At 35.5% G+C, this 22359-nt stretch overlaps 1 protein-coding gene across 1 annotated transcript in view; it reads left to right on the top strand.

Moving 5' to 3' along the window:
* NAALADL2 (N-acetylated alpha-linked acidic dipeptidase like 2) overlaps window positions 1-22359 on the top strand; it is a 296669-nt gene that overhangs the window by 214570 nt on the left and 59740 nt on the right. The window contains exon 11 of the mRNA XM_075157700.1: window positions 721-816. Coding sequence (XP_075013801.1) covers window positions 721-816 — 96 coding nt within the window. The remainder of the gene's footprint in view (window positions 1-720; window positions 817-22359) is intronic.

The following is a 22359-nucleotide window of genomic DNA, read 5'->3' as shown; positions in this document are numbered from 1 at the left end:
TTATACCAGGTTCAGGCACATAGGTTTAAAATAATTCCTGTTTTAAGCATGTGTGCATCTTTGAGACCTGGGGTTTGGTTTGGTTTGGTTTTGCTTTTTTTCAGTCCATACCTGGGAATCATTTTTTTGTTTCCTTGTGACAGCAAAGATGCAACCTAACTGCTTGCTTTCTTACAGTACAAGAAGAGGTGAATATCTTCTACAAATAATATATTAAGATTGCCTGGTGTTAAAAAGAGTGGTCAACCTAAAGGATATAATTGTAGGGAATTGACCAAAGCCCCATATTGTGAGATGGTATTTACTGTATACAGAAGTAGGATGGTTGCAGAAGATAAAAGTATATTCTTTGATTATTGTGTTTACATTTCTTCTGAAGACTAAATCATAACATATTTAATAAAATGTCTGATTGCTGCCTAGCTCAGAATGAAATCTGTGCAGATATTTTTTCTCCCTCTAGGCAAAATTTTTAGCTGCTTTGGGAAGCTTAATTGCAAAGACAACTACCATTCCAGAAATAAAGTCATAAGACTTAGAGTTTTTTGCCTCTTTCAGGGACTTGGAATCAGTTAGTTAGATCAGTAAAATAAGTTCTAATAATCAGCAAAACTTAAGAACAATTTGAAGGGTTTATCAATCTCTGAACAAAATCCAATAAGCATTTGAAGGAGGAAATCAACGTGGAACCCTAAAAAGCTTCTTGTTTCTTTCTCACAGAATTCTAGCTTTCTCTCTGAAGCCCTTTTTCCTGTACATACAACAAAAACTGAAGAGCTGGATCCCTCCTTCAGCCTGCACGAGACCATTGCAAAGGTAACAGAAATGGAGATCTCATTTACACATATTTTCCTTTACATGGCCAAATTTGAATTTGTTAATAATTCTGAAAGATAATCTATTTTTTCCTGTGAATACTTTGAATGTAGTTAAAAGTTGTGGAGTTATTTTCATTGAGATTCACCTTTGGAATATTCTTTACTTTTATATTGGTCAATTTGTGTGATAAAACACTTTCCTGTGCAAATGCTTAATTTTATGTGATACAATTGTATTTTGCATGGTTCACATTAAACTTATTGGCATGAGAGTAGAGCATTGAGCCCCTCTAGATGGCAGGAAGTAGCAAGTTTGTCGCTGTCAATTTTGTCAGTGAAGAGGGCTCTCTGAGGGCACCTTCACATACACAGATACTTGGTTTTACAAGCTGTCAAAGTGTGCTCACATGGGTGGCAGGGGTGGCCATCCCATGATTCTGGAGAGTGCTCTACAGAGGGGACGCTCCCAAAGTTAATGTGTTCTGTCTCCCCTCTTGTTGCTCCAATATAGTACTCCCTCCATGTTATTTATTAATACAATCAAAATCACTGCTTGCTCTAAAGTGCTCTTTCTTCACTCTGTTCACTCAGCAAGCCCTATTTCTACAGAGAGACATGACTACAAATGAGTCCAACTTAATGGATTCGTACAATCTTATAATTAGATTTCTTATAAACCAGAGCTATGTAGACCTCACAAACAGATTTCTTCGCTTCTTCGGAGCTACTCCTTTTGGAAAAGCAGCTGCTGTTGAAACATTTCTTCTGACAACAACAAAAATAAATTGACAAAGATCAGCAATGTGCAGATTTAGCACATAGGCGGATCAGCATCTTTGGCAATATAGACAGTGACTGATCTTGGGGTTTTTAGGGTTTTTTTCGTTTGTTTGTTTGCTTGGGTTTGGTTTTTTTTTTAAAAAAAAAGAAGCCCATATTCCTAGACATGGCTTTGAAGCTTGGCAGAGTCTGACAGTTAAAGAACAATCACAAGACAAGAGTCTTCTCTGAAGCCCTTTTAATGGAATTGATGGTTTTTAAGCCATCCTTGATGCCAAAGCGACTGAAAAGATTTACCAAATTTCTTCCCAAAGACTGAGGGAAGTAGGTATGTGGTTATTTACTGCATAATTAATTTATGATTTACTAATTAGTGTGTGATGGGCCATGTGTAATCTGAATAATCTGTATTTTAGTATTTGCTTGATAATGATGACTAACACAGAAAAATATTTATTAGATAGTTGACTTGAAGCATTTTGATACTGTTTAAATCACTATAAATTATTTTAAGTAGGTTCATTGAGCATTACAATTTTCTGTGATAAAACTGGATAAAGATTTTACTAGTATACAACTACATTTCCATTTTGCTTTTCAGACTGTAGCCCAGGATGCTTTTATAAAGATGAATAATATATGCAGCAGTGGAGTGAGATCCTCAGCTGGTGATTTTGTCATTTTTAGCTTAGCTTAACTGATCTTAAAGTAGTTTCTGAATAGCTTGAAGAGCAAAAATTTTCTAAATTTCATCTATTGTTTACTCTTCTTCATAGTTAGATAACGGTGGTGTTACCTCTCGATTTCCTCCACTCCCCGCCTCCACCTTTTTCTCAGAGTATCTAAGCCAGCCATTGTCTTCCCTTCTCCTGCAAACTTCCTTTGTCCCTACCTTTATCCTAGAGTTTATCTGCTGCAATTTGAAAGCATTTTCTTTGGGTGAATGTCCAGAAATGTATGCAGTATTTTATATAAGGCCTTAATCTGGCTTTATGCGGTAACATTTATCCAGCTTCATACCTGAGGTGATGTCATATCACCTTTTCCTTCGTAAGATCTTCTTTCTGCCCTTCATTTGGTTCTTGTGGCTGCATGTTAGCACAAACGTGCTGCTGCATATGACATCTGAATTCTAAAGAGTCATCGTATTTTAGAAATTTTCTTTTTTAAACTGGCACTGGTTTCCATGCTTTGAGCAACCTGGAAGGTTGCTGGGGCTTTGTTCTTGCTGGTGTTTTTTCCTATCTCCATTATCGAAACTCTAAATATGTCCTGTCTGTACTGCACACATATCGATTCTCAATGTGAGCCCTTTAAGGCGGAAAAAGCTTAATGAAGTTTTATTTCTTTGAAAAGAAAAAACACATATCAGTTTAGCTTTAATGAAAACATCTATAATTACTAAAAAAAAGGAAATTCGAGTCACATGGAGATACAAATCTTTTAAACAATACCTATTCTACACCATTCCATTGTTGATCAGTTATCCGTGGTCAATATATGAGTGCTAGTGGAATTCTATGCGTTATACTGTGCACATGAATGATAACATGATGCTTGCTGTTTCGACATTTTTTGGTTGTAGTAAAAAGTGGATTATTAAAAATATTTTTTGCATTTATCAGTTGCTGTATATGCCTGCTGGTTGTCTTTGAGTTAGTATAGTTAAAAAAAAAAAGATACTTTTTTATTTGAGTGAAAGAGAGAAGTGGATAAAAATACAGAAATGTTATACATCCTGAAATACCATTTCATCTTGTATCTTTGAAAACAAGAGTTTTGTTGACTTTTATAAGCAAGCTAAAAGGAAAAACAGTTTTTATTTGGATTTCTAAGTTGCAAAAGCAAGTTGTATTCATGAGACTACAGAAATTCTGATGCAATTCTCTGAACACCTCGGAAAGCTTACAGTTTGAGTGATCAAGACTTAGTTTCTTACTGAAGTCTTTAAAGTTAAAGTATTACGTGGATATGGGATTTAAAGGAAATGCTATAAATTTATTTAGTTAACTAAGCATTTTTAATGCCATTCCTTAATCTGAAATTTTCATGTTTTCATTGTGGTACTGTGAACAGATGAGGCCGAGTTATGCCTTCAAAAGATTAGAAATCTTTAGCTTTATAATAAATTACTCATATTTGCAAAAAAATCCATAGTGAGAAGTTAGCTTGTAGTTAGAATTTACACTCCTCAGTTGGAAGTTAATGCTCCTCAACAGGTACATGCCAACTGACTGTGTATGCTTCATTGCAATTGCAAGTAAAACAGGTATCGTAACTGCTTCAGAAATTTTAACTTCTAATTTCAAAAGACTTTTCACACAAAACTGGTTTTTATGTTAAAAGAAATTAAATATTCAAATATAATAAATTCAAAATTTAATAATTTTAATTGGCTTTTTTCCTCAGAAATGGTTTATTAAAATATTTGAAACTGTAACTTCCTATTCTTATTTGAGACCAAACGTATTTTTATTAATTTTAAAATTTTTCACACGAAAAAATGCCATATTCCAACCTGCTTTATTTGGATACATATCTGGTTATTTTACCACTATTTTTCCAAATATCAAATATTCAAATCCTTGTTTACAGAACTGGAGTAGTACAAAACACTGTTAACCAGCTATAATGGCTTTGAAGACTATGAAAATCAATTTATCAAGTTTTCCATTATATTAGATTATAGGAGTTCAAATTGTAGGAAGTTCAAGTTGAGGAGAGACCTGTGAGGTTTTGGAGATACCAGTCTTGGAAAATAAATCCAAAATATTGTAGGTCCATAGTTGGTAGCTTATTGTTGTCTGAAGGTAAGCATCATTCTGCCATATCTGAACTAAAGATTTTGTGATCTTTAGAGGCCTGGTACAAGCTAAGGCCTACACCCAGGAAATAATACACTGTGTTCATATATTAATGTAATTACTTCTATTTCAATGACTGCTAATTAGACTAAAATATCTATGTTCGATGAATAATTCTTTTTTAACAATAATTTTTGCTTTCATTCTCCTTGTATTTTGTTTCTGTTGGCAAATCTTAATGGCCAAACAAAAATCTGCTTAAAAAGGCAAAAAATTGTTAAGTTTCATACCACTGAAAATCTATTTTCCATATGTAGAAGCATGTATTTTACAGCTGCTTATATGAGAGACTTTGTGTTTAAAATTACAGTCTCAGTTCCTTTAGCAACCAGCTGAGGCCTGATCTGAATGACTCCGCATCTATTGGAACATACACAGTAATTGGTATTTTTGAGACACAGTTGGTATCTATTTCTTGAAGCTATACTTACTTTATCATATCAAATTGAGGTTTGGAAACTGAGAAAATGTTGAATTCAATGCAAGAAGGCTAGATGGTGATTATTGTAAAAGGAATATTTACTTTACTGAATCGAGGTTTATTCATTCAGACCTGGCAGTGAAGGTGTTACAGAGTTGAGATATCTAGAGAAAAAATTGAAATATCTGAAAAAAGCAAGAGTTAAGAAGTAATATCTATTTCCAAATTTCTTGTGTATTGATCATTTTATAGTGAAGGAGAGTTTAACCTGGTTTGGCTCTTTTTTGTATATTCAAGCGTATTAGATATGGACAAACCAATTTATCCAAGCTGATTGATTTCAGAAAAAAATTGTGTTACTTCTTGGTTGACACATAGCCTCCAGAGTAGGAATAGCCTCGGTAGGTGAGAACAAAATTCCATTTGGTACAAAAGTCTACCACTGGTACTAACAAGTAGTAGATTCTTGGGGAATAAATATGTAAAACCAGGGAATCATAGCACAATACTTCCTCTGGTATACTTTCCTACTTACTGTCAGTTGGCAGTGCAATACTTCTTAGGCTCATAATCACATCTCTACACCAGTTTCCAACTCTGTTATACATGTAGTTATCTATGCCCTTTTTGAATTCATTTGCATTCTGACTTCCATAACATCCCATAGCAACATTTCCCACAATTTAATTTCAGCCCCCGCCCCTTACTTTAAACTTGCTGCCTGTTTATCTCACTAGGGTTTTTCTGCCTTTGGTATTAGAAATAATAAACAAACTTGCTCTATTTGCTTTTCGATACTGTGTTGTGTCCAAGCATAGTAACCAGTTTGAGCTGTCCTCATAGGTAAGTCATTCCTGCCTAATAATATGTTACCTCTGTACTTACGCAGTTCTATGGCATCTCTTTTGCTTTAAGGTAATTAGAACTGTGTACCATATTCAATATGTTGAATCACTGTGGATGTATAGACTCTCTATGATATTTTCTTCTCTAACCCTTCCTCAATAGTCTTCAACATTCTGTTGGTCTTTTAGACTGCTGTTATCCATTAACTATTCATGATGACTTGAATATTTCTGTCTTCAGTGATGCAGGCTAATTCATACGTCCTGATTGCTTATACTCATAGGTTGTTTTCTCCCGTGTGCATCACTTCATATTTTCCAACAATGAGCCTGCCATTGTTCAGCCCAGCGCTCAAATATTGTGGGACGCAGGTCAAGGAGGACACAAAGAATGAGTATCTTTCAATCTTGGTAGCAGAGGCATGCTTAGTGTTCAATTTGACGAAACTCATTTACCATTGCATATCACTCGCAGTGTGCTTTGCTTGTATGGCCGCTGAAGCTGGTGGAAAAGCTTATGCTGCTTTTGGTAGAAAATTATTTGCGGCCCTTCATCTCTCTGAGGGAATAGGGCTTTAATGAGTTTTTTTCTATGTGAATGGCTTGATACTAAGTAGCAATGGAAGAATTTCAACCTAAATTTTTATGTGAGGTTCGGCGTAAGAACGAATAATCAGCTAATTGTGGCTTACGCTCTCTGAAGACAGTAGCTACCTTAATTTCATGAACACTTTGAAAAGGAGGAGATTGCTAAATGTAGCAGGTAAAATGAATGAGAAGTGTGGAGCTATTAAGGAGATAGATCTGTAATCTGAGTGCTTAGAAGATCTAATTTGTCAGAACACTTGTCAGATCAATTTATCTTAGATCTTGGCACTTTAAAGGTGGATTTAGGGTAGATTGCTGCAAGGCCCAGGCTGATCTGAAAGATGCAGAGAAGAAAGAGAAACATGTAGGCTTCCTAGTGGTGAAGAACCAAGACATTCATTACAGCAGCGTGTTGCAGTACAAAATTTAGTGGTATCTTAAGTGAGATTTGCAGACCTTGTAATTTCAAGTGTGTTTTATAATACATGTATCAAGTATTAAAACGGAGAAGTGTGTGCCTATGTGGCAGAGAATGGATTTTCCCGTCAGACCAGAAGTAGTCAGGTGAAACTCCATTGTTATCAAATGCATACTCAGAAAAGTATGTGCTATTTTTCAGTAAGTTTCATCAGTGTTATTCAGCATAGTGTTTCATGGTGATTAGTCAATTGGAGTTACTAACAAGTTTGAAAATACTTTTGTGTTATGAGGTATGCTCACTAGAGTAGCCTAATAAGATTGGGATTATGCAGTTCTAAAAGCTTTAATGGCAGTCCCCCAACAGAGCGTGCCCCTGGAGCCTCTTACCCAGTATCAGCCATGGAATAATAATAATCTTTTATTGATTTTTACTTTGACAGGCACCAAAGTATTGAAAAGTATGCCAGAAGTGACATAAATGGTTTTATGATGAGTTATGGGTGCTGACAGATAACTCTTGAGAAAATTACTAGTGATCCTGATTATTCTACACTTCAATAATGGAGCTGCATAAAGTAGAACTAACTACTGTAATGCAATTAACTCAATTAACTTCTAAACATTAAATAAAACAGCAATAGGGAGGGATGTTTCCATTTGTAGGGGAAATAAGGGGGTTTTGTGTAACATACTGTAGTATTTCAATTTTTTTAAAAAAATATAAACACTTCCAAGAAGATGACAGACAGATTTTTTTCTTGAAACAAATGGAATGAAAAGTACTGGACTGCAGGACTGTTGGTAAATTAAATTCACATTTTGACCACAGATAAGGAACAGCACAGGAATGTTGATTTGAGGAATTCTCTAACAGGATCATACTGTTCTGTTCTTTTGAAGCATGGGATGAATACACATTCCCATTTACCCATTGTCTAGTCCCATTAATTCTCTAATACAAGCATAGGGAATACCCAACCATCTTGGCAATGAGTGATATCCATAACTTTGGTGATTTCTTTCTGTGTAAACTCCCTAAAAATCAAAATCTGTGGTTTGGTGCATGCTACCTCTGCTAAATATTTGGGTAGCAGACTCTATTTCATCTTCCTGCCTGATATCTGCAAATGACCTCTTTTTCTATCCTGAAAAAGCTAAAAGTAACTATGTATATATATAATTGATATATGAGATTGCCATCAATTATTGGAATGTTAAATTTATGAAACATAAGATAATACAACGTAGCTAAATTAATATGAAGGTGGCAAACCCTTACAATCCCAAAGATTGAGAGTGCGGATTGTGAATCAGTGGAATAGTACTGTGAAGAATAATAATAATGCTGTTTCCTGCCAGAGTTTAAAATCAAAACAAAATTTTATTGTAGTCAACCAGCTTGAAATTTCTTTGCATTTCACTGAAGCATCTGTTGTAGTTTTGGCAGGGATGCAGTCTTCGTAATATCAAGTGGAAACGCTTTCACAAACCGTGTACAGCACATCTATGTTGCAACGTTTTACCAGAAACATTTCTGCCAGCCTGTTATTACTGGCATAGCTATTTCAGCAAAGTACAGTCACGTTCATGTGTTGTTCCCACTACAACATGCCCTTTTTGGTATCATGTTCTTGAAAAAGCTGTGTGGCAATGTGCTTGGGCATCCCAGTGGCCTCTGCATCAAGGCAGGTGTATATCTGGATTTCCATTGATGTATCTTCTGTTTTCATTTAAAAGTTTCCTCTATCCAATCCTCTAGGATTTGGCAGAATTGTTTCAGATTTCCAAACAGCAGAGACAGAATATTACTTCAATCAGAGTTACAGCACATGCGCCAAAGTGCTTGTATGGTGCATGCAGAACAAATCTGAAATATTCAGAAAGCAGAAGTCTGATGCACTCAAGTATATTGCATATCCAAGCCAAGCCCAGCAAACCCTTTATCCTTGCAAGGCCCAGGCAACCTTCCCCCGCATCACTGTGTGATATGCTAACTGGAAATTTTTGCTGTATACCACAATGTGACGCTTTGGAGTGTCAATTTTCACAGGTAATTTCTCCAGTTAACTTTCTTCAGTGATGTATTCTTTGTGATGTAATTTTTAAAATGCCTGTCTTCAATCACGTATGCCAGACTTTCTCAGTCTCTTCATCTTCATACCTCCAAAGGCATGAGTTCTGCACAGACCAGCAGAACTCTCATGTCTTTTTAAAGACAAATTATGTTATGATTTGGTACTTGCAAACAAATTGCCCAAGCCCCTAGCCACAAACAGGAATATGGACCAGGTGACAGATGCTGAATGAAGTTAATGTAACGGAAGCACAAACCTCAGTGTATGAAGTGAGAACCAAGCTGGGGGACCTGATTAATATCCGTATTTGAGACAATCTGCTGTTGATACTGAATTTTTAGACGCGGAGTTTGACCTTGTTTTAAAGACATCAGAATAGTCTGCAGTATCATTTGGATGCTCTGTCACACATAAAAGCGTCTGTGTGGGTTTTTTGCCTGAGAAATTGCAGGTGCATCTCTTGAATTTGGTGCATCTCTTGAATTTTCCGTTTGTCCTCCCACAACTGGCAGCAATTCATGGTGTTTCAGCAGGTCTCATCTGCCGTAAGGTGATGTAGCAGTAAGTCAAATTTTGTTAGCAAAATTTGAGAACATAGGTGCGGCACAATGCACCAATTGCCAGGTAGTCTCTCCATAACGTAGAGGACTTGCTTTGCTTTACTGATCAGCCTTTCATATACTGGTTCTGAGCATCTTACTGGTATTTATGGTTTAATGGTATTTGAGATGTGCAAAGCAGACCTATATTGTCTGTGGTGACAGTCTGACTGAATTCACACAAAAACAAACTTGTCTGAATTTTTCTGCAAAGCAGCACAGACACATTTCACAGAAGTGGTTTGATTTAGCACATATTTTCTTAAGCACACAAGTGAGAGGTTTTGTTTTACCTTTAGCCTTCTTGGATGAAAGAACATATAATCCAGTTAAAGCAGAGGGTAAATACAAACCTGCTGAAAACTCCCTTCTGACAGTGTGTATTTTATTTTATACTATTGTCAGCAGCAATAAAAACAAGAGCAAATCTGGTGATATAAACTGGCACAGTAACTTTGGGGATGCTCTATGAATTCTGGTGAACAGGGAAGTAACAGCATTCAAAGAATAAAAACCTGTCTGGGGATTTTCTCAGCATTAGATGTGAAAGAGGTGACTTTGCTGCTAAAGACATGAGGTGTTCTTACAGACAGTCATACTGTGTTTGGCCAGACAGCATATTCTCTATCTACTCTAGCCTAGTTACGGTAGATATGCTTGGAATTTTTCAGTAGTTCTTTGTTCCTAAAAGCAAGTAGCCTCAAGAACTCTTGCACTTTATACTTGAACTCTGATGGATAAAGACCAGGTAATAAAAATAAGTTGAAATTGCAGAACCCCTGGTAAAAATTTGATGAACTAGCTGCACTGTCCAACACAGCTTCACTTGGTTCAGTCAGGTATTAAAAACAACCCCATTCCCCTACTGCCCCTGAAATTTTCCACGACTTTCCTGCTAATAATTCCTTCAAAAGGGAAGAAGCATTATAGGACAGAACTAATTCCATTTTCCTCTGTGCCATTTATTCGTGAAGTTGTGGAAAAATATCAAGACTCGAGTATTCCAAGATTGTTTCTGGGCTTCTTTTTGAGCGGCTGGAATTTAATGTTTTCAGCTTAGAGAACTCGTGACAACTGTGAAAATATCAAAATAACCGGGAAACTGGCTTCAGCAAACAAGAGAAGCTGAATGAACAAGAAAACGTAGCCATGATTTGTGTAGAAACCATTCCAGTGGATTGTCTCTGTACAGTCCTAACTGTTCAATTCTCTGAATGTCAGGAGAGAATTCATTCTACATTCCTTAAATCTTTTTGATATTGCAGCAAGACTATATGTTCTTTAAAAAAAGTGAGCATTGGCTTCTATCGGAATGTTTCTTAACCAGATTGCTGTTTAGAACCACACAGTTCCTGAGTTTCTCTTTTAGACCTAAGTTTTACTCAGTTGCTCTCAAGATTTGTCTGCCAACTGTCAGGGAAAAAGGAAAAAATCATTCAATCATTTTTCAAGCTAGAGTTGCAATTCAAGTGAAGTAAGCAAATACATGTCAACTCCATCTGATCCAATCAAAACACAGGATAAACATAAAGGTTCATACATAATGTATCATTTTAAATCTTATGATAGAAACCGAAGATTGGTGGTGTTTGTACATCTTACGTAAGACTTTTTTTTTACTTCTGATTACAGCAGTCTGACTAAACAAAAGAAGATAAGGTAGTAATGAGAGGAAGCATTGTTTAATCCCCATTTTATATAGGAGAAAATGAAATACCATGGGTTAAAAATGGTACTTACAATAGCTGAGCAACTACTTCATCTCCTCACTTGAATTCACCATTAATTTGCAGAAATTGGTGATTTGTCTGACACTGTAGACAAAGTCTGGGGCATATTTCAAAGCTGAAGCTAGATTTCTGAAGTTGGAATTTAGCACGTGTTTGGGATTTGCTGGGATTTCAACTACTGGTTGTGACCAACTGGGCAGTTTTCTACTCTGTACTGAAGCATGTGAGTGCCTGTGTTAGTGGGACGTACCTGGCTTGGAAAGAAGTGACATTGCCTATGTGCCTTCATTTACAGTGCCTTACTTTGGTTACGTTGAGGTCTGTAATTTGACTGCATCGCTAGCTGGTTGCTGAGTGCTGCATTGGTGACAGACTCTCAGCAAAGATGCCCATGACAGACGACTTTTTTGGGTTTTGCTTTTTTCTGGTGGTTGATGATCATGACTCTACGAAGAAGCCACTGCATATTTATTGCAGAAGTCAAATGATTGTTTCCAGTTTGTCCAACAGTGGCTTTGTACTGAGTGACAGGAAAATTTATTTTATATCCATTGCTTTTATTTCGAAAATGTAAGTTTTCTTATGAGGGATATCTAATAATTGGATGTATGCATGCATTTTTTAAAGAATGTCAACACGTATGTTTATATTCAGCCACTGAAATCCAACAACTGAAAAAACAAATCTGAAGCTTGCTACTCTAATAGGTAGGAATATGCCTGGGATTATTTGAATTTTCCCTTATGTTTCCCACTATCCTATACTTCACACACTTAGTTACCGAATTTATCAGAGTATAATTTTATTAATCCATTCTTTACCATCAGTACTACCGTAGGCATTTGTTATTGGTTAACAAATACTTCATCTGACGAAGATTCAATCTTTATTCTTGGCATACCTGTACTGAATTTGGTGGCTGTGCAAGGAAGATGAGTTTTTCTTTAAACAAGACACTAGCATTCTAGAGGAATAGTTCCTTTGGGTACTCTAAAAGTATCTTGTCTGTTGTAGCTCACTGTATTAGCTCTTTTCTGTCTTCAGATCTTTTGACAAAGACGTCAAATCAGACAATCCTTTCCCCAGAGTGTGCCTCTTAAAACACTAAGTTTCCACTAACAATAATGTAGTAATAACTCTTTTCTTTTTTTTTTTTTAAATTTAACATAATCCAATTTGCATATGAGTGAATATGAGGTAAAGTCAGTGGAACTTAAGTATCTGCTTAAGTGCTTTTTAACAAGAGATGGAAATAGCTGCTTAAGTACTATGAATGAATGAATTGGTTTTGCAAACAACTTGCAGAAATACCTGGGAAATACAGCTGCTAAGATGTATGTTTATTTATTCATTTTATTTTTTAGACCATACTTACAACTTCATTTGGTGTACAGTTGTACAAGGTATTATTGACATGTTTTGTCTTATTTTATTCCGTGACATAACTACAAATACATTGGAACTTTACAGAGGCTGAAGTTTCCTTCATGAGCTCAGTCCAGAATTCAAAACCAGATTTTCAGGAGTTTGCTTTCCCTTAAGGAATTTTAAAATGTCAGATTTTCCCAGGAGGCTTAGCCCAATCCACAGAGTATTAAATCTTGTCGTTAAATGTCAGCACCTATTTTAGCATCAAACTGATAGCTGAACTCTGCTGGAACCATCCTCTTGGTGCGGAGCATTTCTTGGGATTGTGGCCATCCAGAGAGGGGAGTATAAGACCAAAATTAAGTGTCTACAAAGTGGATAAGAAGAAATGTGTGTCCTGGAAAAAAGTTCCTAAGAACCAACCCATTATGCTCTGAGTTGGGGGATGCCTGCAGGAACCTAATAGTAAGAATTAAGCACAAACTTATGTCTGAATAAAAATTGTACTCTTTTCTTGACTATTGGAGCCTGAACAAGGGCTACTTACTAGAGTAGTCTTTTTGGACTGTGGAGCTATAACTCTGCTGCAAAGCACAGACCCTCTAAGAATTGCCTTTGTTCTACGTCAACACTGTTTAATGTAAAAACCTTATACATTGTGGAAGCGAGGACAGCCACTTATCACACTAATCGGCAGGATACAAATACACACTCCTCTTTTTTCATTGTTCTGTTTCCAGAATCAGTGACACTCAGACTCTTTGCTGCATCTTCACTGTTAGGGATGTATGATACTTGTGTCTAGAATGGCCTGTAGCCTAGACACACTATAGTATACTTCTGGGTAATGGAAGTTGCAGATTTGAGTTCTTCAAGCCGTAGAAGGAAAGAAACTGGTCCAAGCTTGAATATATAGAGAAAGGTGCTTCTATAAATCCTTCTAAATACTTGTGAGGTTAGGTGTAGAATTTCTATTAAAAAGACTTGTTAAATTTTTGGAAGGTTAGCCCTTAATTACAGGTCAAGAGCCAAAATAAACAGCTGGAACTTCAGATTTCAATACGCTACACCATGAAATTCTCTACCTGCATTTTACAGCCAATATGGGAGTAACAGGAGTGACTGGGCCTGTTTCAAAAGCCCTACTCTTTGATGCCTTCATTATAGATGTGCTGTGAAAATCTGATTCCAGTAGCAGATAATCTTTATTTGAAATTCTTGTTCCGAATTGTTTTGTAACTCTGGTTGTATTTGAGAAACCTGATGTACTCTCAGCGATAAAAATCTTAAGGATGTTTTTGTAACGTACTCCAGTCTATGAAACTGTAGTTCGCTCTTGTCCTGTGTTTTCTTTTATTCTGTCTCCTAATATGTTGATATACAGGTGTTTAAGTCAGATATAACTGAAAAAGTACAATTACATCTTTTCTAATACATTTCCTAAAACGAAGGATAGCAAAATTAGCATGAATAAAGACTGTCTTTTCAAATACAGTTGGACAATGCAAAGAAACTTCAGGAAGTATAAAAGTTGTGAGAGAAAACTAGTGAATACTTAAAAAAAAATTATGATGAGTCAAAAAAGAATATAAGCTAAGGGTATTACAAAATCCCAGGAAGAACATCTTGTTTAGTCATCTGGTTTTATTACGTGTGGTCAATAACAATAAATAAATACTGCCAGTTTGCTGAGACACTCTAGCATTAAAGCAGCTAAGATTAGACCAATTAACATTGGACTAAGAAGAGGTGATTAGCCTTAAACTAGAATTATAGAATTATGAGAAGTGTCTTTCAGAGAATTATGCAGTGAAGATCCTATATCAGGAACAGTGGGGATGGTTAAACTGTTTCTTCTTATTTCAGTATGTACAAGGGAAGAGATCGTCTTGGAATAACATCAGAGTTTGGTTTTATGATCTGTTCAGCACCTTTGAGAAGAGAAAGGTTCTGTTAAGCAGTGATTATGAGTAGGGAATACAGTCTGTCTCCCTGTTTCACCTCGGTGAGCCTGAAACCAGATCTTAGTTGTAATTGTGTTATAAAAGCAATTAATTCTCTGTCGCAGACAGTAAGTAGTAACCACATTGAAAGAGTTTTGTCTAAGCATGTAGTTTAGGAAAGCAAAACCCACCTTCTTGAGTGCATTCCTACTGAAGAAAGGTCACTGCTTAATGACTGGATAGGGCTTTCTGTCTGCCAGAGTCACATGGTAGATAAGACTATTCCCACTTGGATAGCAAAAAGGGGCAGAAGCAAATAAGCTTGGACTTCTACTGGTCAGTTTTGCCTTTGGCACTAACGAGTTCAAGTATGATCCTTTCCATTTCCATTTGAGTCCAACAGAATAGATTCAAGCCCGTGTGTTAATATAATGCGCATGAGATCTAGGCAACCAACAGGAGTGATCACTCCATCCACCAGCAGTTCCTTGGGCCAGGGGCTAGGTATAATCTGTAGCAATCTAACCATAAAACGAAAGCAATACAAAGATGTACTTTCCTACAGTGGAAATGATATTTCTATTTCATAAGCAGAGATCATATGCTGGCTGTGAAGCTATTTTTTATTTTAATACCTTCTTGTAAAACTAATGGCCAGGAGTTTCATAAATTGCAGCCTAATTCCAACAATGCACATATGATACTGCTTTTCAAAGATACAGCATCTGTATTATCTATTGAAATAATTTTAGTTCAAAATTTAAACTATTAGAAAGTACAGCATTTGGACCTAAAAATGTTTTCAGAAAAGAGTCCAGTAACCAATAAATGAAAACAACATTTCAAAGAATAGAAGGAAAGAAGGATAGAAATTGTTCTGGAGTAATTGGGTAGTATATTCTAGTATGCTGCAGCCTTCTCCTCATCTAAATTAGTAAGATCATGTAGAAATAGAGATAAAGTTTTATTGTTAACCTTATTTTGAAGAAATTTATGTCCTGAATGATACTTCCTTTGAAGAACCATTCATGAAAAAGTAGTGTTTTCTTATAGTTACGTGATAATTCTTGAACCTCAGAGAGATCTTGTCTTTTCAGTAGATGAAAGGATAGCCCATTTATTTTGTTGCTTAGATATGTCAGTAGTAGGTGTACATGGATAATGCATGTGTATATTCTGAGATAATTGTAAAGTTCTGCATAATCTGTTTTAAATTATAAATAATCTCTGTTTTGCTGCCATCGGATATGATCCATCAACATTTATTTGCTTACAACTTTAGAAGAATGAAACACTGAAGGGAGAATATTTACTTTCTTGTGACAAAATAATTCTAATTCTTAAACGGCCAAATAAATAGCAATACTTTTGCACCTGACTGATGTGGATGATGTTAAGACTACTTCAAATTACATGATGAAGTTTTTTTATGATCAGATTTAATGTGAACTTTGTGATTACCTTTTCTTAATAACTTATGATACCCTCTTTTCATTCTGATGGGGCCAGGAGTGTGTGGTTTTTATTATTTGGGTAATGAAACTGACAAATATGTAAATGAATACTGACACAATCCATCAATATACATTGTAGTCAAGGAGAGTAATTTCCCCAAAGGTCATAGTCTGTCCAGCCATTTATCTCAAACTTGCCTGGACAGGGAGAATAGCATGGCTAATCCATCAAAATTCATGAAGGTTCACTGGAATTTCGGAGCATCCAAAAAAAAAACAGGCTGCACAATCAAGGTAAGATAAAAATTGACATGTACTGAGGATGATATACGTCAGCGTTGTCAGAAATGAATGCTTTTTTCAAACGTATAATTAAAGTAAGTATGAAAAAACTTGAATACAAACTGATTTTAATCCTTTTAGAGTGAATGTGACATCTTGTTACACTAAAACTCACTCCCTTTCTGATCAACAGCATTGTATCAGCACAGCCTTTTTAATTTGGAGTGAGGCAATCTTACAGATTTCACTTCTTGGATAAGTGTTCAAAAGTTCTGGTATTTAAATAGCTCAGGGGAAAAATTCGGGCAGTGACTCTCAGGGAAATAGGTTTCCTTTATTGATTACTAGCTCGATCTTCTTGTAAAAAATGCCATCCAAAAAACAACCAGTGATATTACCAATTATTAATTTTTTTCCCCCTCTTTTTTCTACATGACAGAAATAAAAATATAATTGCTGGTTTTGGTTTTCTTAATGAGTTTTTAAGTGTTTGGTTTTTTGTTTTTTTTTTTTTAAATTAAGCACTTAGTTGGCAAAATCATGCTTTTACTGGCTTAATTGAGCTATGTATACTATCGTGGTTTAACCCCAGCCAGCAACTAAGCACCACACAGCCACTCACTCACTCCCCCCTTGGTGGGATGGGGGAGAAAATCAGAAGGGTAAAAGTGAGAAAACTCGTGGGTTGAAATAAAGACAGTTGAATAGGGAAAGCAAAAGCCGTGCACGTAAGAAAAGCAAAACAAGGAATTCGTTCACTGCTTCCCATCGGCAGGCAGGTGTTCAGCCATCTCCGGGAAAGCAGGGCTCCATCATGCATAACGGTGACTTGGGAAGACAAACGCCATCACTCCGAACGTCCCCCCCTTCCTCCTTCTTCCCTCAGCTTTATACGCTGAGCATGACGTCATATGGTATGGAATATCCCTTTGGTCAGTTGGGGTCAGCTGTCCTAGCTGTGTCTCCTCCCAACTCGCTGGTGGGGTGGGGTGAGAAGCAGAAAAGGCCTTGACTGTGTGTAAGCCCTGCTCAGCAGTAACGAAAACATCCCTGTGTTGTCAATACTGTTTTCAGCACAAATCCAAAACATAGTCCCATCCTAGCTACTGTGAAGAAAATTAACTCTATCCCAGTCAAAACCAGCACAGTACACACACACTCTTCACAAAATCCAAATACTTTGACAGAAAAGAAGAGGTGTTACTAAAGGTTGACTGCTCAGTGATATTTTCTATGTTTTCTCTAAGATATTTTAAATGTAACACAATTTTTTCAATTTTTTTTTAATAATACTCAAATCCACAAAAGCTCAGCTTTCTAGCTCAACATACTTATAGTTGTACAGTATACAAACTGGCAGACTTTTTATCACAACTTTCCGAGGCAACAAAAAAAAAACCAAAAATCCAAATTAACTTATTGTTGCACTACTTCATGATTCTAGGGGGTTTATTGCTTTTTTTTTAAAAAAACTGCTTTAGAACACAAAGGTGAAGATTGCATAATTTAAAATTTTTTTTTATTTCCTCTGGAAGTTGTTTCCTTAATATATCATTTTGAGGAATCTAATTTTAAATAACATTGTTGCATCTGTCAAGGTGCCAGCCTGTGTTAATCATTCAGATTTTGCTTTTTAAAACTCATGATTAGTGCTCTCTGTCCGATAAATGAATATGATGTAAACAGATGAGCCCAGTTCTAATTGCCATTATAGTACTAGTTCAGTGTACTTCAGTGGAGTTCACTCTGGCTTCAACCAGTATAAGAGCAAATGGTCTACATGAAGTGCACATACAAAGAAAAATATTGGTCAGATTTTTAGCTGCTCACAAAGTGTTTGAGCCCATAAGTGCAGATGCGCTCTCAGATTTTCAGGTGCAAAATGAGAGGCAGCAGCTGCAAATACGATTTATTGTATTTCAAAATAAAATGTGTAGTTTTGCTCTGCTTTGTGAATATAATATTTAATTAATTATTATTAAATATAATATTTAATTAATAATTAATATTTAATGAATATATATTTAATTCCCTATTAGGGAATTAAATTATAAGCCATATTCTGCATCCCATCAGTAATCATCCAGTACTATGCCACGTTGACATTGCTGTGCTTGAGAGGGGAATTCGGCCCCAAAGCTTAAAAGAGGAGCACTCTGAAGACAAAATACTAAATACTTATATTTATGCAACTGAAAAACTTGATTTGGTTCAGTGGAATAAATGCTCTGCTACGGAAGTTTCAGATACTGTAAAAAAGAAAAATTTATCAAATCAACATAAAAAGAGATAAAGTTCCTTTTTCTTTTCTTTATTGTCATTTGAAATATGAGAGAGAGAGAACATTCCCTTGTATGAGCAGAGCTTATGGCTCAGCACACTATGACTTTTGATTTTTGGATTTTGTTCTATGACAAGAGGATTTGGCAAATGAATTTTTTAATAGAAAGTCCATATGTAATATAAGGAATTATATAAAGATAATTAAAGTAAAAATTTATACAAGTACTTAAAGAAAGATGTAGTAACCTTAAAAGTTTTACTGTTACACATCTTGTTTTTAATATAATTTATTTACCTTACTGTGGGAGAACATTATTGGAATTTAAGATTTTAGTTCAACTTTTTTCCTATTTTCAGAAGTATCTCAGGAAAAGTAAAAAATTCTTAAAATAACAAGAAATACTTTCTTCCCCGTCTTTGATACATCACTTCTGATTTACTATCTCTGCCCTTCCTGTCACCTATATTCCATCAAATTCTGAGCTGAATGTCAAGTTCTTAGCACCTGTTATTGGAATTGGATTGTCGAAAGACTTTGAAACTAGTGTAATAATTAAGATTATCAGAAGTATCCATCAGTTGAATGTTGCTGACGACATAGTTTCACAGTTCCCCTAAGCTACCACAGAGTGAGCAGGATTAAATTCGATCTGACTGAAAAGTAATAATTTGGTTTTGTTGTTGGTTTTGCTTTTTAGGGGTTTGTTTTGTTTTCAGCTCTCAGATCTGATTTGCCATACAAGCTCTAATGCCTGTGTAAGGATGACAGTGAGAAGTGCATGCAGAAAGTAGCATAGAAGCAGTTATTTCAGTAACAGCATAATTTTTGATAGGCTGTTAAATTTGAACTGAAAGGGTGTTGAAATTGGCCCAAGGAAGATTAGTTCTTTACGTACACTATTGCGAGTTGATTCTTAGATCTGCTCAAAATACTTGCCTTAAATTTAAAAAGTTCTTTCCGTGTTTGTTGTTGTTGTTATTTCAGTAGAATTGTAGAAGCATCATGGCTAAACTTGACAAATAATAACAAATTGCTACTTTACAAAAAAACTAGGGTGCTTTGTGGCTGGAGTGTGATTTATTCTGAACTTTGAAGGAAGACATGAGAAACAGATTACAACACCTTTTATGAAACTCATTCTTACATCTGGACTTCAGGAACTCACTGTGGAAGTTCTAATTGGAATTTATAAAACCTAATTATGAGTTAATGTGTAAGGGCTGTATATGTAATTTTGATTTGGTCTCAGTTGAGACCCAAAATTGTGATTTAGAAATAAATCTATTGCTTGTACCTGTAAAGTGTACAGGAAAAATGTCTAAATCAAAACTTTATTTAGGATTTATTGGTAAGATTTGCATATCTGTTATGATTTTTATAAATCTGTTGCAGAGTTCGTAAGTATGCTTTAGGATTAGTGAATCCATTTGGACAATATTTGCTGAAAATCTAATATGCATTACTTGTTTCTTAAGGAAGTATATGTTTTAGTGAAATTCCTAAAAATGTCTTCCCATTTTAGTGGTGGCAGTATTTATGGTGAGTTAGCGAAAAGCGAACTCTGAGAAGGCAGATTTGCATCTCCCAAATTTATTAGGTAACCATTTTGTTTATTTACCATTAATAAACTTGTTTCATAATGCAGCTTTATGTGTTGCTCAGTACCTAAAGGAAAATTAGTTCCTATGCTCTACATTTAAGCAAGCCCTGTTTCAGAGTTAAATCAAACCACAAATCTGGTCAGACTTGAATTGTAGAGTGGATTGCTATTTAGTTACTCAGACTCTAGTGTTTTTGTTGTGCTATTCATTTTTTGCAAACTGTGTTGCTTACCACAATCTATGGTTAAATGATCACAGTTTATTTAATTGGGGAAATTATACAAGTAAATTAAAGACAAATTAATATCAGGTTTGTAACAGAAAGCTATATGCTCAAAGGTGTATTGTTTTGGCTTGAATGGCACTGCCAGCTAATTATTTTCTACAGCCAGCTTATCAGATACAAAGAAGAGATTCCCCTATATAGCCATTTAAAGTTTTTCCCTTTTCTGTTCTGGGTAGCCGAGAAGAGGACTGTAACCGTAACACTGTTTATGTGGATGCCTTCTGCTATGCTTTTTCCCTAAGACTATTCACAAGTCTGGAAAGGGAGTGCCGATGAGTTTTAAGTGCCGATGGTACCCCAGCAGCGCACAGTACATGTTTAATAATTGGCTCTAGAAATATGTTTGATCCAAACATCAACATTAACCAGCTTTTACAAAACAAGAGCGCTAAACTCTTCGTGAGAAACACAATTTGCATCTCTATCACTAGCTTTTATTTAAAATGGCGGCAAAATGAAATATAGTTAGTTTACCACCTGATACGTCATGTTGCATGAGGTGGCACCGTGTTCATTGGAACCACAGTACACGGTGCTTAAAAGTTCCTTGAAATGGCTGTATTCCTCTTCGGCTCATTCACGTGAGCTGCCTTCTTAAAGAAAGAGCCGTGATCCTAGAGCAGCACTCGGATCTCAAATGATCAATACTTTTATTTTGACATTAAAAAAAAAAAATTCCTACAGTTTCAAATATTAACAGTTGCCATTCTAACATCTATATTGTAATAAAAAAAGACAATATGATGATGAGTAAGAGATTGTAAAATTATATGAGCACATTAGAACAGGTACATCTCTTAGAATTAAAGACCTGATACAATGTGCTGTTTAGTTTAGCAACTATTGCAAATACAATAAAAACAGAGCTACATGAAAGGAAGTGAATAAGGAGAGTATATCTTTACTACATGACTGGAAAGAAAGCAGTTAATTTGAATATAAGTGAACATAGCCTGCAGAGGAACCTGAGATAAATCCCCAGAATTTGGGAATTCTAATAATTTTCATACAGCCAAGTAAGGAAATGCTTTAAGATTGCCTGTTCTCCCTGGCCAATTCAAATTTGAATACTATTTATCTTTTGTGAAACTGTGATCCCAAAGAAAGTACTTCTCAGCTAAGAAAATAGCACATAAAGAGGAATACGTGTTGAATCATTGACTGAACACCTTTATATAGCGCAGTTTGATTTTGGGGTAATTGCAGGGTAAGGTTGGGCCTTTACATAAATTTCGTCTTGTCCAAAAGTGATGAAGAAAATGGGGCCCCATAAAGATTCTGCATTAGCTGACATGAATGATATTCTTCTGAACTTGATGTTCCAGCCAGTGCAATCTTTTTGATTGACATATCTAAGGAAAATTTTAAGGTTTTTTCTTCCTTTTTTCTTGAGATAAACTGAGCAAACTTGCAGCTGACAGGAGCCTCACATGAGATCCTAATGAGGCAAAGAGAATGAAGCATTTCTTTTTATGCTGAAGTACCAAAACCATAATGACATTGTATCATGGTTTGCAAAAAAATAGAAAAATACAAAAACTTGTTTGTAACTCAATAGATATTTTGCTTAATGTGGAGGACTGAATGCTGAATGTTGAGGATACGAGTTAATCAAAACTTCTGTCTCCTCCCTTTTTTTCCTTTTATGGGAATCTTTCATTTGCATTCCTTTTCTCTTGCAGGAAAAATCGCGGTCCACAGTAAAATCTCACAGGATAGGGAGAAACAAGTATTTGTCATATGGAACTTTTTCCAATTATTTTCTAAGTAACATTTTTTTTCCAGATAAAGTGTGTTACAGGTATTTGTTCAAATGCTTTTCTAAACCAGCGTATCTTAGAAACTGTATATTCTAAATGCATCATTTACATCACTATATTTGAAATAGAGCATTACCATAAATTAGTAAGTTATTTGCTGTTCCAAACAGTACTGCTATAGCAATCAAACCCACATAAAAATAGCTAAATGTGAAAAAAGTTAAGTAAATTAAATATTAAG

This window comes from Calonectris borealis, chromosome 9 (genome assembly GCF_964195595.1).
Source record: "Calonectris borealis chromosome 9, bCalBor7.hap1.2, whole genome shotgun sequence".
Classification (NCBI taxonomy): Eukaryota; Metazoa; Chordata; class Aves; order Procellariiformes; family Procellariidae; genus Calonectris; species Calonectris borealis.
Note: the sequence above shows the minus strand (reverse complement) of the source record. Positions and strands in the feature narration are given on the sequence as shown.